At 37.0% G+C, this 17,252-nt stretch overlaps 1 protein-coding gene across 4 annotated transcripts in view; it reads left to right on the plus strand.

Annotated features, from left to right (window-relative positions):
• Positions 1 to 1,380: 1,380 nt before the first annotated feature.
• LOC150085413 (serine/arginine-rich splicing factor 10-like) overlaps positions 1,381 to 17,252 on the plus strand; it is a 129,545-nt gene continuing 113,673 nt past the window's right edge. For 2 of the 4 annotated variants that reach the window (XM_090373211.1, XM_090373213.1), the window contains exon 1: positions 1,381 to 1,601. In XM_090373211.1, coding sequence (XP_090229337.1) covers positions 1,537 to 1,601 — 65 coding nt within the window. In that variant the 5' untranslated portion in view covers positions 1,381 to 1,536. The remainder of the gene's footprint in view (positions 1,602 to 17,252) is intronic. The other 2 variants (XM_090373210.1, XM_090373212.1) reach the window with 2 other exon arrangements.

Below are 17,252 nucleotides of genomic sequence, written 5' to 3' on the forward strand. Positions count from 1 at the left end.
CATAGATCCAATGACTTTAGGCAGGCATTGTTCAGTATACCACTTAGCTGTGACTGTCTTCTGTGTCCAAAACGACACGTTCCACAATTCCACTCGATTTGAAAAATACAGCTATCATTTTCTTCTTCACAGATCGGGATTTTCTGACAATTACGGGTGTGTCGTCATCATCAAAGACCCAAACTTTGTTTTGAGCCTTGGTCGGCAGATCGTAATAGTACAGCCAAGTCTCGTCACCTGTCACGATGTTGTTCACATACCGAGATTGTCCCTTATCAAACTTTTTTAACATCTCCCGGCACCAAGTCATACGTCGTGTCATCTGCTCTTCAGTCAGTTGATGCGGCACCCAGAGAGAACATAGTTTCCTCACGTGCAAATGATCTTGCAGAATCGAACGAATTGCTGGTGCATTTAGGCCCAAAGTATCCTCTATCTGTTGGTAGGTCACTCGCCTGTTTTCGTCAAGTATTTTCCGCACAGCAGTAACGTTTTCCTCCGTAACTGACGTTCGTGGCCTTCCCGGCCTCTCAGAATCCTCCAGAGTGAAATTTCCCCTTTGGAATTCTCTATACCACCTGAATATCGTTGTACGATGTGGAAAATCATCATCTAGTGCAAGAGTCATTTCTTCTAAGCACTGGTCTAACCACGGTCTAACCACTGGTCTAACCACGCACGAAATTATACCGCAAAATTGTCCTTATCTCATTTCGTGACCACGATACCATCGCAAGCACTTTACACTCTCACTACTAATGAATAACTAAGCCCATCGACTTGGCGCGGCGGCTACTATGCACGTATGAACATGTCTCAACATGCAGCAACAAGCAGCTTCCTGTGATTCATTGTTGCGTCATATTGCAAAACTTTCCTAGTACCCTTTGTATAAATAATGAGTAGACTGCTGCGTATTACTGTAAGAATATAAGTAGTTGTGGAGGGTCTTTAAACAATTTTCCACCGAAAATCTCAAATCTTAACGCGCGATTGCCTGTTCATCAGTATTCCTTGTTTTAAATCCAGCAAACACGCAGTTTGACTCCAGAATACACGCACTGCACTGACACCAATCATTGACGACTCTTAGTTTCTTGGCGCCAGCAAAACAACAAGCCGTGCTTATTGTGATAGTAACGATAGGCGACATTCTTTTTCTAGCCATTATTAGCCATCAATGAGAGTCAGTGAGATGTCAGTGAAATATTAGTCAGTGAGAGTATCTTAAAATTTATTACAGCTGCTTATCTTTCTAATTAACTTAATAACTTTTCCAAAAGTTTTGGAAATATTTTTCTTCCAAATATTTAAAAACAACCGTGTTTGGTTTGGTTGATTTTTGAAACGAAATGAATTCAAAATAATCGTTATGTTTATCTTGTGCGAATTGTTGCCGACTGGTAGTCAGTTTAGTAACTAAACGTTCGAACTCTCGCGTCAGTTCTTTGTGTAAGCGCTACGCGAAGGTTCGTTTGTTCATTCGAACGCCATTATTTTTAAAAGAAAGTATTGCCTGAAAGTTGATATAGAAAAATGTCTCGTTATTCAAGACCACCAAATTCTTCTCTGTTCGTCCGTAATGTTCCCGATGGTACCAGGTAATATAAATAATTCTTTTTATTAATATATTGTGATTTGGCTCTCTCCACTCATTTCTCCTTTATAGCAAGGTTTAGTTCCAATTCCCGATATCATGCGATGTCTTGTGACTCGGTTGGCTAAATATGGATTAATTAACGTGGTAGGTTGCTGTTCTTCGTTTTCGTTTCGAAATTTGGTAATTTTATAATTTAACATCCCAGCATTCCTAGCTTATCATCCCCAACTGACCAAACCTGATTTCTACTTTATCGTATTTACACTAATTCAGAAAGGATAAACAGTTTATGTATATATATACACACGCATAAACCATAATTTCCTGCGCTTATAGCTAGGATACATTTCCGTTTTTAAAAATGGAAGAACAGTACTTTTTTAACTAATTTATTTTAGTGATATTCCACAGTGACTTTTTACACTGACTTTTAGGTAATAGTCCAGAACACGGTGCCGCTTTGAAAATCACATCGAGAAGAAGAGGGGGGAAAGCAGTGACGTACGGTCGTAACTCCGTCCACTCACTGCGTTCCCCCTCTTCCTGACGACTGCACGTGGCAAATGTCACGCGATATAAGTATGGCGGATCTAAAAAACAACGAAATTAACGGCAATACGGAAATTTTTTCGGAGCAGCAACTAAATTAATTATACATAAAAATAATACAGTAATTTTTTTTTCAGAACGAAACAAAGTAATGAGATGCAGTAAACGACGAATTTTCACTAAACTCCGAAGTCCTGTAAAAGGAACCTAAAAAACACAAATGAAAGTCGATGAAAAACATGACTCCCATTATATTATTTTTTTCGTCCAACGACTGTTTTTGCTTGGATTCCTCCCAAAGTTTCATAAAAACCTAACCATTTTTCTAAACACAAATAAAATAATTATACATAAAAACAAACTAATGAGACGTTTACTGCCTCTCATTAGTTTGTTTCGTTTTCAAAACAAAACCAACTAATGAGACGCAGTAAACAACCAATTTTCACTAAACTCCCGAAGTCACGTAAAAAGGTAACCTAAAAACCTAACCATTTTTCACTAAGCACAAATGAAAGTCGATGAAAAATATGACACCCATTGTAATTTTTTTTTTTCATTCAACGACTGGTTTTCGCATGAATTTCTCCCGAAGTTGCGTAAAAACCGAACTATTTTCTAAACACAAATGAAAGCCGATTAAAAACATGGTGCCTGTTATAATTGTTTTTTGTCCAACGACCAATTTTAGCTTCAATCCCTGCCAAAGTTATAAAAACCTAACCTTTTGTCGCTAAACAGAAACGAAAGTCAATTAACACGTGCAGCGAACAATAAAATTGCTCTTTGCATAACCGCAAAACAGCAACATAATTTTTTTTTACACGATACTAGGTTAATATGCAACATTCTTGCACTCACTCGCTCCATTAGGACTGAACAAAGGCAAAAAAAAAAACACACAAAGAACCTAAATAATAAATAAAAAAAAAAAATAAAGCAAAAAAACAAACAAAAAGTTTATCTGCAGGACGGGATAACGACACACAAACTCAGGACCGTGTGGCAAGCAGCAAAGTAACATTAACACCAGCAAACGAACAGCAGAGCACCGAACAGAACAGAAACCAGCATTCAAATGAAAGTACGGTACTAACTATGCACTGGATTTCGCATTCAGTGCTCCAGTGACGTCCGCCTGAAATGAAGAGGGGGATTCAGTAAGTGGGCGGAGTCACAACCTGTCAATCACTTCTTTCCCACGTTCTGACAGCCAGTTACAAGGGTGCACCGTATATTGGAGTATAGCGGATTTTTACACAGTAGTTCCTTTTTTATTTTTAATTTCCATATTTTTTTACAGTTAGTATCTTTACGAAAAATATCGGTCACCCGTGTTGGTTCCAGAAGGTAGAGAGGGTTAAAACAGTTCTGGGAAATTAAGCTTTCATCATCATGTAGCATTATTACAAATCTGCATTATTTTGATCGTGTGGGAGGCTATAGCCCCTTTAGCACTAACCTGGGACTGTCCTTGTTTGTCATCATTCGCCTGTCTGATTTGTTGCACCTCACACTAATTATAATGGTTGCCATTGAGATTGGCAAACAAAGTCAGTGACATGTCAACTGATAGCAGGTTTCTGGCATCAGTTCACTGGAGCAATCAAGTTCAGTCAGAGCCAGTGCACTGGGAATTTGGAATATTATAATGTAGAATTACCCAAAATTTATTTTTTATTGTTGCCAGACAATTTTTTGTTTGTTACAGACAAAGCAAGTTTACTGCAAACATGACATGTTTCAAAATAAATAAATTGATTTAAATTGTGCCTGGGACATTATTATGAGTGAGTAGAGGAGTCGTAATGAAAGATGTAGTATTATGTGAGTGCAAAATAACATAATATTGCGACTGCAGTATACATCCTGTATTTATTTGGTAATTTAGTTTGTAATTAGATTTTGGGTGTTGAACTTAATAGAAGATAGTCTTGTTTGTGAAAATAATTTCTGGGTAATACTCCTATTATGGGTACTCCTATTATACTCCTCATAATACTCCTATTATGGGTAAGTGATTGGCAGGTGAGGGCACCTCCCACTCAATGCTTTCCCCCCTCCCCTCTCCTTGCCCACACGTTACAGGTGGATGTCATGTGACATATGTTGGAATATAAAAGCAGAATTTTATAAAACAAGTAGCAGAAATTAACACCAGACACAACCACTGATGATACTTCTTGTCTGTACATTACTAGACAATTTCGAGTGCATTAACAATGAGAATTGCTCATGCATGTCTACAAAAATGCTTTTTTTAAAAAAATTTTTGGAGGCTGCAAACTCAGCTTTTGTGACCATAATTTACTAGACGATTCCATGTGCATTGACAATGAGAATTGCTCATGTATACCACTACAAAAATGCTTTTTTGGGGGATGCAAACCACTACTTTTGTCACCGTATATTACTACATGATTCCACATGCATTAACAATGAGAATTTGCTCATGCATATCTACAAAAATGCTATATATATATATTTTTTTTTCTGGGGGTTGTTGCCCTGACCCTCGATTCTGTGGGATGCCTCCCCCACTCCCGCTGCTATCAAGAGAATCTTACACTAACAACTAATACAATAATTGCAATACTTAACCTACTTTCAGAAAATCTCTTTCGCACAGACCTTTTATTGTGACTAGGATCGGCCCGTTTATTTTCACACTGAAAACACTTGTACTCAGAAGCAATCAAATTCATGCTCTCACCATTCAGTCACTGTTACATCCATCCTTTTCACAAACTATACAACATTTTTGCAGGTGCTCGCTTCATTGGCATTGAACAAGAAATAACAAAAAAAAAAAAAAAAAAAAAGCCACTTGCCAAAAATAAAAAAATAAAAAAGGAAAAGAATAAGTGATTGTAGCAGAAAAAATATCTGAGAGCAGCATGATGACAATGACTAAACAATAAATGATAGCACAATAATGATTAAACAACTGAACGAAACAAAGGTAAAGATAATTTTGCATTTACTGCTAAAATCAGAAGCAAATTTGCATCCAATCAAAGAGTCAAAGTCAAATTATGCATTCACAGTAATCAGCCAATCACAGAACTCAACTGGACAATCATTCCATTCTTCGGCCATGCTTGCAATGCAGTGACAAGGTGTACCCATAAAATCGAGTATAACCACTGAGTCATATGTTGAATGTGTTGACAATTTAATTCTTCAGTTTGTTTTTGCTGAAAAAAACAATTGCCCTGCATGCTACATTTGGCTCGTGGTGTAGTGGCCTAGCCTTTCACTTTTTTTCCCTTATAAAGTGATTTAACTACTTGCTGTGCAGTGAAAGGTCTTCATAATAAACTACAACATGCACATGTTAAATTAAAAGCAATGTGCTGTATTTTTCTTTCCTCCTCAACAGTAGTCAGGCAAAAATGTGGAAGTATTATGGTTCTCATGAAGATCACGCAAATTACTTTGAAATTCCAAGAACAGCTGCTCTGATTTCTCCCAGTTTTGCCATTGAATTGGGCAGCTACAAGAAAATCCATAATAAATTGAGGCCACTAAGATCTAGATTGATTGGTAGCTTAAATAGTTACCTATACTGATCATAAATTATACTTTAATTTGGTTGATAAAGTATATTTAGGTGTTGGTGCAATAAGCAGATGCAACATTAGAATAGCACTGTACTCTTATTGTCTGTAGCTGAGATTAATGCTGACACTCTAAAACTGTTAACAGTTATCAAGTGATGGAATTGTAAAAGTTGGTGCTTAGTAGACTTCTCCATAATCTCTTAACCACTAATGCCCATTGCAAGAGGATATAGACTGAATAATGAGATTGAACTTCCACTCACTACTGTGGCTCTAAGTCTCATACCTTCAGACGGATCAGTTTCTGTCAGCTGCTTTATATATAGTAATTAAATAATCTTAAGAGTTACAAACCATTTCTCGGATGGCATTAGTAGTTATGGGACTGTTCCATAAGTCTGTTTCAGTACAGAGACCAACAGTACAGGAACCCTTAGGGGCTCATGAGAAGGCAAACTCTCGGCTCATGTGCACCATGAATGAGAGTTACGAGGAAGATTACTCATCACACTAATTCAGAGGCAAGTTATGAGACCTTTTTTCCTTTAGCACAGTAGTTTTCAACCTTTTTTTAATAACGGCACCCCTAATTAAATTATTTTATTTTGTGGCACCCCTACTCAATTTTCTGCCTGTTAGATCCGATTCTATCCCTATGTAGAGGGCTCTGGAGTGAGTTCTAAGGCTCGTACTGAAGAGAAATTTGGACAACAGGTACAATAAAGAATGTGCTTGTCATTTATTGGGGAAAAAAAATCAGTTACAAAATTTGTCACTGTATGGTGTGTAGTAGTAGTGGCATGTGATGCTACTACTACTGAAGTTATTGCCACAGTGCCACTACTGAGCTCTACTGTACTGTATAAAAGCAGTCTCTTCAAAATCATACAGTAGATGTTTTCCTGCAATGTTGTTGACATTGCAGGAAAAGGCACTATTAGTGAAGCTGTACTATCAGAACAGCAACAATGTAGCTGCAGCTATCAAAGAATTCCAGCATCAGAAGTGCATAAGGTGTGGACCTGTGACTGTTTGTGCTGTCCACAAAATAATTGCAAAATTTGAAGCGACGGGACATCTTTGTGTTCAACCAGGTAGAGGTCGAAAATGAGTGGACTCCTCTCGTGTTGAAGATGTGGCTATGGCTGTCGTGGATTTATCAAGTCAATCTCCATGTGGTAGCACAAGTGTGCCAGCTGTTTCTCATGAAGTGGACATGCCGTATTCCACTGTAAGGCTAGTAATGCGTCAGGTGTTGCGGTACTATCCTTACAAGATGCACATGCTACATCAACTAAAGCAACACTTTACAGACGAATGGGTCATCAGCCGTTGTTTCCAGACATCTTGGCCACCCCGATCACCAGACCTCACCCCATGTGACTTCTTGTGAGGTTTTTTGAAGAACCAGGTGTATTGGGAAGGATGTCAAACTGGCAGATCTGAAGGACAGCATTAGATATCATGTACTGGCTATTCCAGTTGACATGTTATGTTCTGCTATAGAAAATGCTGTTCTAATGGAAGCCGTTGTTGACCAAAATGGAGGACACATTGGATAATTGTAGCGCTGTCCGAGTGATTTGTATTGCCACAGTGCCATATAGTGACAAATCTTGTAACTAATATATATATATATTTTTTTTCCAATAAATAGTGAGCACATTCTTTATTGTACCTGTTGTCCAAATTTCTCTTCAGTACGAGCCTTAGAACTCGCTCCAGAGCCTTCTACATAGGGATACAGTACTTTAATTTTAACAAACCTGTATATATATATATAATTACATTTCAATTATAGATCACAAAATTAAAAATATACTGTACACCTTTTTATAATGAAATAAACATATAAACTAAAAAAAAAAAAGTTTAAGTAACTTAAACCCAAATTACGTGGCACCCCGGGTGGAAACTACTGCTTTAGCATTTCTAGAAGCTGAGATATAAGCAATTATGTGTCAAACAGACTGCCTACAGATGTATAGTTGGGTTGATTTTTAAATCTGCATACTTTGAAATCTTGAAGGACAAATTTTTGAAAGTGGGTAAGAAATATTTTTGTCAATCACAATGTTTTATTATTGAGGGGGAAAATAAAACAGAAACCAAAATATTTTGTTTTTTGGGTCTGTCAATAAAACTTGGGATTGATATCCAAAAAGTTTGAGTGACACTGCTCTGGAGGATAGCGTTATGCAGTTTGTAGATCAAACACAAAAAAAACTTAATTTTAAATATGTCCGAAATAAGTCTTCGATTTTAGCAACTGTCAAGTAGGTTGTTAATTTTCGTTCAGCATAATTTTGAATCAAGGAAGCCATAAAAAAAGTTTTTAGTTCCACATGTTCTACCCCTGCTCCTGTGTTGGTTATTGACAGAGATTAAGTTCACTGCTAAGTGTTGGAAATGGGGTAGTTGGGAAATAATTTTTATAGAAAATAAGGCTTCTGTTACTGAAGATATAATCTGTACTCATTATCTGAGGTAAGCCAAAAGTTCCTGGATTGATTCATAACAAAGCATAAGATCAACTTGGTGGTTAATGGAGTTGTCCATTACTTTAGAAAGAGTAGAAGTACAGTGGGATGATAATTGGATGGGAGTGATTTGTCACCCTTTTTAGGAACTGGCTGGATATGAGTAAATTTCTAAGCAGAAGGAAAATCACCAGCAGAATAAGAAAGTGTAAAAAGGTGAAAGAGAACAGGCTAAGATTAGGAGCACAGGTTTTGAGAACAAGTGGAGAAATATCTTCAGGACCTGGAGCTTTCTTAGGATCAATATTGCTCAAAATTCTTCTCACATCCTTTTGACAGAAGACCACAGGAGACACCAATTGGTGCTATTATAGCATGCTGTCTACTGGATGCTAGAGTGTGAGAATATACTATCGGCACTATAGCTTGCGGTCTACGTGCACTATAGCATGTGGTCTACTGGAGGCTATAGTGGATGCTAAAAATATGAATGTGATAAAAACACAAATTTATGTGCTTAATGATTTTTACTAAATATTAGCTACTCTAATTTTATGTAGTGCAGTATTATAATAAAAACAGTCATGTGCTGAATGATTTTTGATGCAACATTTACACTATCGCATGCGGTCTACCCAGGGCCACGTTAACACTATGGCCAAACTGGCCATGACTGGGGGCCTCATTTTCAGTGTAAATATTTTCTAAAGTAGTGCTAAAAATTTCTAACAATAATAATAGTTTTTATATATATATATTAAAGGGGCCTCAAAGTTAAATATAGGCATTTCATCCTTAATCCAGCCCTGGGTCTGTCTTCAGCTAAAAATAAGAAACCTGAAGTTTGAGAATAAAGTCTAAAAATTTTACCTTATGCAATGCTGTCAAAAGATTTCTACAGAAGTGTCACCTTGACAGAAGACACTGCAGTTACATTCTATCTGAACACCATCTACTGGTGTACACCAAGATGTAGGGCTTTGCTATTGATGTGGTAGTGTTATGCAAGAAAAAATAATGTGACTGAGGTGGATAATATAGGTCTATACTTCGTTGTCCACGTAAAATGGTGCCAAACTTCATGTTCAGTCTGGAAAGGCAATGCATTCCTCCATTATACGTTCGTGAACAGCAAATTACACTGCAATCTGAGCTTGTGTGAAATTTTAGAACTGGTGTTCTTTTTTGAAATATAATCGTGGGGAAATATAATCATGAGAGAATGCTAAATGGTGACCAAGGTCCTCTCTCCGAAGATAGTAATGCAGTTGCACAAAACAACAGGCACTATGGATGAAGAATTGATGGGCCTTGGGTTTTTGCTATCAAGCAACGCACTAGTGTCGGTATTTTTATGTGCAACTGCATAACTGAGGCACCTTGTTCCCCATCATTGAATGGGAATGTAAATCTGGTTCAGTGATCCATTCTGATGAATGCCCTGTGCATGGCAGTCTAAATGTCATGGGTTACTGCAATTTTATGGTGAATCTTCAAGAAAATTATGTGAATCCAATGACAGGAGCAAACGCTCAAGTGATTGAATGGTCAGAGTTGGATTCCAAAACACGTATTCTAAAGAAAACGAGAGCTGTTAACAGTAAGCTTTTTCAATCTCACCTTGATTACTTCTGCTGGAAAGTGCTAAGAAAAGATGCAGATGATTTATTTGTGACATTTTTAAATGATATTTGAAGTGTATATTGTTAAAAAGTATAAGATGTGTAAGTAATTAATTTAAGTGTACTGTTTAACCCGTTTGTGTATAATTCATAAAGGATATCACTTAAGCTAATATTTAGTCTTTATTAAAAATCGTTTAGCACATAATTTTGTGTTTTTAGCCCATTCATATTTTTCATATATCATATTTTTAGCATACACTATAGTGTCCTTTAGACTGCATGATATATTGCCAGTAGTCTGTATGCTATAGTGGCAGTAGACCACACACTATAGTAGCACCCACTGGTTAATGATTGCCATTGTGCATTCCATTGGGATGGTAGTAAATCATCCATTATAGATGGCCAGTGTATATCATCCATTGATGATATACTGGCTTATTTTATCCATCTTGAGTTTGGTAAAACCCAAGAAGTTGCTCTTGACATTTCAGAGGCTTTTAATAAGTAAAGGTCTTCTGAATATGTTTCCATCTTATGGATTGCAGACTGTTTTTATAATTGGGTATCCAGTTATCTCTCTGACTGCTTGCTGCAGGTGATGGTAGACTGTTTTCCAACTTCTCCACTAAAGCTGGCACTCCTCAAGATTAATTTCTCCCACTCTTTTCCCTTTGTATATTAATGACCTTTTTCCATTGACTAGATATCCTATCCATAGTTTTGCTGATGATGGCACATTGCATTCCATCTTCCAGTTTGGGAAACCTTGCCTTGCAATAGCTGCTTCAACTTCTCGAATATCCACTACCAAATTCTTAAATGCTGATCTTCAGGTAATTCTCCTTCTAAAACTCAGTTATGTCTTATATCTCGCAAAAAAGTATTCTTCTGCTTATCTTCGATGACACCAAGATTTCTAGACAAGATCACATGTCTATTAGGGATTACCCTGACTTCTCTTTCTTGGCATGACCACATCAAAGATATTGCTTCCTCTGCATCTAAAAAACTAGGTTTTCTCCTTTGCTCTCCATGTTACTTTTCTTCTGAACAGCTACTCACCTGTACAAATCTCATCTGTCCTACCTTAGAATGTTGTATGCACATCCAGGGCAGTGCCCTCATAACCTGTTTTAGGCTTCTAGACTTTCTTTAATGAACCATCTCTTACAAAGTCTCTTCAGTCTCTGTATCATAGACATTCTGTTTCTGCTGTATGCCTTTTCTATGCATACTTCCATGGGCACTGATCTTCTGAATTGGCTTAATTCTCCCACCTGTCTTTGAAACCAGTCTGAACACGTGCTGCAACCAGTCAGCATCCTCTTGCTATCTCGTTTCAAACTCGCAGAACTTTTCTTCTTCCTCATTTATTATTGCAACCTCCCTTCACATGTATTTCCTGAAAATAAAGTGTGCAGAAATTCAAATCTAATGTCAATGTTGAAGGTGGAGAAGATTTTTTTTCAACTTACCACCTTCAACCCACACACAGTACTATGTATTGTAGATTCTAATACCTTTTGTTTGAGTTTTTCATTAAAAAAAAAAAAAAAACCCTGTTCCTGTAAAAAGTACTGCATTTGGCAAGCTGTGGTTTGCAAGACTAAGTCCTATAGAAAATAAGTGTTTATGCATTGACTTCTAGCATTTGTCAAACATTTATAGTACATAATAAATGGTAAAATAATAGTTAATTTGTATTAATGGCATGTAACCAGCAAAGCATTATATAAACAAATCCCAAATATATTCAGGAAAAATGGAAACTTTAGTCAGAAACATATCCATGGAAAGGTAGTAACATGTCCATGCACAATATCAGGGAAAACCAATTGGCAGACCAGTCTGCATCTGGACCGTGAATATGTTGAACCTCCTAACTCAGTGTAATTTGCACCTAAATTATTTTGGTCTTGCATTTTTGTAAGTTTCCTTAATTTGATGTATAAAATTAAAACAAAAAAAAACAATCTTTATATTGAATGCCCCTTTCTTTGTGTTCTATAATAAAAGGAATAAAAATGTTCAAATATTTACTTAACATTTTATTGATTTCATACCAAGAGGAATGTGAGCCATGGTGAGTTATAGTTTTACTAATAAGTGGTGAGTTACATATTTTCTAATATGCACCATGAAAAAAAAATTATACTGACTCTGGGTACATATGCCACTGACAACTCTGTTATTAAGATGATGGGACATAAATTGCACCATGCATTAGCAAGGCTGGTTTACCAAGTGTGCAGGGGCATGGTTCCAGCATCCCTAAAGTTATGGGAGACCCTAGAAGAACAATGCAATTAGTATTGATCCAGTATCCTAGATGGCTTAAATATGACATTGCTCTTAGACCTACCAATGTGATTTACAGAAATTGGAAACAATAACTGTCAGATAAATCTTGTTATCTGACAGTTATCTTGTTTGATTGAATTGAACTGCTTATACATAAAAAAAAAAAAAAAAATACACTGTGGTGTTCAAAGAAAGTGCATCACCCCTTAAAATTGTAATTGTCATCCAAATAAGTAAGTATATGGCAATATTTCTTACAGATTGCATCAGATAAGATTGACACACATAGGTGATGTAATATTGCATCAGCTGTTACTTTCAGCTATATAAGCACACTGCAGGAGTTGCAGTCATTCCTTGCTTGTATCAGGATAGCGAGTTGTTGATGCCACGAAGAAAGAGTTCTATTGTTTCTTTACATGAGGAAGGATGTTGTTTCTGTCATATAGCTTATAGTGTGTCTTGTAATCACTCGACAGTGAGTAGATTTCTTTCCAAACTCAAGAATACTGGTTTTACTGATAGGAAAAAAGGAACCGGATGCAAACAACTCTGCACCAAAACAGGACTGTGTTTTGAAGCGCTTATGCCTTAAAAACTGTAAAGTTTCTTCATTTGAGCTGAAAAGAGAATGGGAAGAACATACAGGAGTGGTAGCAAGTGCAGTAACAGTCAAAAGATGCCTCTTCAAAAATGGACTTGTAGCCCATCATCCTAAGAATCCCCTCCTCACAAATAATGAAAAAGGTCCAATTAATTTGGTATAAGTAGCATGTCAAATGGACCCCAGAGCAGTAGAAGTCAGTTATTTTCTCGGATGAGAAGAAATTCAACCCGCATGGCTCTGATGGGAGACAAACGATTCACTGTAGACATGGTGAAGAATACCATCCAGACTATGGTGTTTACAGTGAAATTCCCTACCAGCCAAATGATATGGGGGTGCATTTCATATCGTGGAGTAGGTCACCTGCAGTTTATAAAAGGTTCCATAAATGCCGGTGGATATCGGGCTATATTGGAAGACAAATTGCTGCCAATCATTAGAGACCATTTCAACCTGCCAAGTAACTGCATCTTTCAGGACAACTGAAAAAATCGAGCAAAAAGTGTAAATAGGCACTTCTGTAGTTTAGCTTCATTTCTGCATCAGAGGTGCGACAGTAATGTATTTACATTTGTTACAGGTGAAAAAATGGTTGAAAGAAAGGTCCATTACAACTGTTAGCTGGCCAGGAAACAGCCTGGGCGGACCTGAATCCTATAGAGAACTGTTGGCATCGTGTAGAATCTGCAGTTGCCAGAAGGAAACCAAAGACCCTTCGTCAACTTCAGGCATCCATAATTCGTGTTTGGAACCATGAACTATCAGTTGATTATCTTCAGAAACTGATCTTGTCAATGCCTCAACAGTGTGCTGCTGTCATCAGGGCCAGAGGCATTTCAACTAAATATTAGTTTGCACCTGGTGAATTTTTTATTTTGTTTTCCATTTAAAATGATAAAATGAAGCAAATCGAGGGGTTCTGATAACATTTCAGCCATAATTGTCATGTTTATCAAAACTGTTGTATAAAGGTTGCAAATGCTTGTTTTGGAATATTTTGAGAGCACCTGTCAAATATTACTTAGCTTTGCCTTAACTATTAATAAATATCTTTTGTTTATATTTCTATTTGTGATTCTAGTTATTAATGTAACATACCATTGCAAAAAAGGGTTAGATATGAAATTCCTAGGTGATGCACTTTCTTTGAACACTAGTGTATATATTAAAATCTGTCTTTGTTGGAGATTACCATTTCATCTATCTCTCTTGGCATAAATGCATCACAAATTGTGCTGCTTCTACATAAAAAAAACTGAGTTTTCTTTTCCACTATTGGCATTACTTTTCTTCCAAATATTACTCATTGAAATCTCCCTACCATGGAATATTGTTTCCACATGTGGGCTGCTTCCCTCAGAACTTGTCTTATAGGCATTGTTTCTGCTGCATGCTTTTTCTGTAGATACTTCCACAAGAATTCTTCTTCTGAACCTGGCTGCTGTAATTTATCCATTCTCTTCCACACCATTCTGAACATGTGCCACAACCATCCACTTTTCAAATCTCACAGAACCAGTTTTATTTATATCATTTATTCTTTCTACTTCTGTTTTCTGGAAAAACCTTCCTTCACATGTATTTCTCAAAAATTTCAATCTATTGAAATTTTAAGTATCTTCTGCCTTCTCAGCCTTCAGCCCATGCATGGTACTAGGAAGTATAGGTTCTATTAACTTTCATTTTTCGAATTTTTCATTAAAAGTATATACTACCTGCATGGGCTGTGTTTTTCCGAATTGACATGCCTTGCTTTGTATATTTTATGACCACAAACTCAGCTTTCATCTCTTTACAGCCTATGACCATGAAAAGGAAACATTATTTCTGATGTGATCTGGCAGATGTGAATTTTGTTCTGCTCATAGTTGAGAAGATGCTACATAAGCTTCATGGTGATCTGAACATTCAAAACTTGTAAAAAGTCTAAATATGTTCTGTATGAGATGCCTAAACCACCAGCTACATCATTAACAGTACATCAGTTGGCTTTGTGAATAACTGCACTTATATCCTCTGGCAACATATATGATACATCACCATTTCTGCTCATTTAGAGAGGTTTGCATTTAGTAAATCCCCTATCGATGATTGGAAGAATTTCTAAAGTCCTCTTTAGATAATCTATGTAGATAGCCAGTCACAGGTGGATGGAGTAGGGTTCCCTCTTGAGTTAATTTTAGGTTTTTTAAGCCACCTTCCCTCTTGAATTAATTTTGGGGTTTTAAGCTACCTAACATGCAAATTGACCTGCGAGCAAAATAGATAATATGAATGAGTGACAAGCTTCACTGCCATTTAAATCTTTTTTTTTTTTTTTTTACCAGTTTTGTATGTCCTCTGTGGTATGATGCATCACTGTCTGCCATTTGTTGTAGAGGGCTAGGTTTGATTCCTGTCAAAAACTAGAGGATTTCTAAAGTCCTCTTCAATAAAGGCTGTAGTCAGCCAATATCAGGTGAGGGGAATAAGGTTTCTCAGCCTGTACAACATGCAAATCATTCTGTAAGCATACTACTATAAGAAAAATATTCATACAGATGTGAGTGACAATATGAATAATCCTTGGCAGCTTAGTCAGCCCAATACAATACTGTCTGCCATTTTGGAGAGGTCCAGATTTGATTCCCATCAATGATTGGGGGGTGGGGATTTCTGAAGGCCAGCTCATCCAGGTTGAAGTAGGGTTCCCTTTGTGAGTTATTCCATGTTTTTCAGCTTGCAAATGTACTATATAGATGTGAGTGAAAAGTAGCTAGCTGATCCTTTTTGTTTTTGATTTCTAAAGTCCTCTTCAATAAAGGCTGTAGTCAGCCAATATCAGGTGAGGGGAATAAGGTTTCTCAGCCTGTACAACATGCAAATCATTCTGTAAGCATACTACTATAAGAAAAATATTCATACAGATGTGAGTGACAATATGAATAATCCTTGGCAGCTTAGTCAGCCCAATACAATACTGTCTGCCATTTTGGAGAGGTCCAGATTTGATTCCCATCAATGATTGGGGGGTGGGGATTTCTGAAGGCCAGCTCATCCAGGTTGAAGTAGGGTTCCCTTTGTGAGTTATTCCATGTTTTTCAGCTTGCAAATGTACTATATAGATGTGAGTGAAAAGTAGCTAGCTGATCCTTTTTGTTTTTTAGCCTTCACAAATTACTGTACAGATGGGACTAACAAGCTCTTGCTGTTAAATAGTAATAAACTATTTATCAGTTTTGCCATGTGGCTGCAGTCAGCTGTTGACTGTTCAATCGGCAAATAAATTTAGGGCAGAAGCCCAAATTATTGTTGTACAAGTAAGCATAGTTTAAATTTTTGCAGCCTCTTGTAGTATTGTTAATAAGCATTTTGTCATATTGGAACAAATTCCTGATAAATAGTTTCTTCACTGTCAAAAAAGCTCTGGACGGTCATAATAAGTCATTCAGGATTTCAGTTTGAGCTGGTTATGCAGTGTGCATCTTGAGCCAATTTAGAATGATTACAATAGTCATTAATAGAAATTGTTATCTTACCTTGCAGGGAGAGGGATCACCTAATGGTATCCATCCATTAAATTGTAACTGATTTAGCAAGTTTCAGTTTTGTTTGATTGCTATTTACTTAAACTACCTAACAAGCTTGCAAAGCACCGTAATAATGTGTAGTTCAGCAATAGTTTTTTGGATTAAAAAAAAAAAAGGCACCAAATTAAAATGAGAAACATTATTAGCATTAGCACAGGCATATGATCCAAGAAAGCAAGCTTATATAGCATCAGCCAAAAAAAAAAAAAAAAAAAACCTTCCCATTTCACCCATCCACTTCAAAAGTTTGTCTAGTTCAGCCTTGAATTTATTTAAACTGTCAACTTCCACAACAACGGATGGAAGTTTATTCTAGCAATCAACCACTTGTTGGCTAAAGGCATATTTCTGCACATCTATTCTACAACTGTCTTTCCTCAATTTGAATCTGAGAATCTGAGGAAGATTCTCAGATTCAGATTCTCAGAATCTGAGGAAGAATCCCATCAGCGTTGAGCTTGATTCAAACCATTCAAGGCCTTATACACCTCAATCACATCACCTTGTAGGTGCCTCGTCTCCAGACTGCAATTTGCAGAACTTAAGCCTTCTTTGGTAACAGTAACCCTTTATTCCACTCACTAACCTTGTTGCTCTTCTCTGTACTCATTCAAGCAGCTCTACAACTTTCCTAAAATGAGGCCTCCAGACCTGTATGCAGTATTCAAGGTGTGGCCTGACCATTGCCTTATACAAGGGATCAAACCTTCTTATCCCTGTTAGCAAAATTCTTATGTATAATTGACAAGACCTCATGAGCTACTCTTGCAGCCTTTTTTGCACTGCTTAGGAAACTTCATATATGACTGCACAATTGCCCCCGGGTATTTTTCATTCTCTACTACCCTGAGTGTAGTACCACGCAGTTGGCATGTTACTCTGGGGTTAATGCTACCCATATGCACCACTTTGGATTTGTCAATGTTAAACTTCAGTTGCCACCTCTCAGCCCATC

This window comes from Mastigoproctus giganteus, chromosome 5, assembly GCF_048544385.1.
Source record: "Mastigoproctus giganteus isolate SK-2022 chromosome 5, ASM4854438v1, whole genome shotgun sequence".
NCBI classification, from domain to species: Eukaryota; Metazoa; Arthropoda; class Arachnida; order Uropygi; family Thelyphonidae; genus Mastigoproctus; species Mastigoproctus giganteus.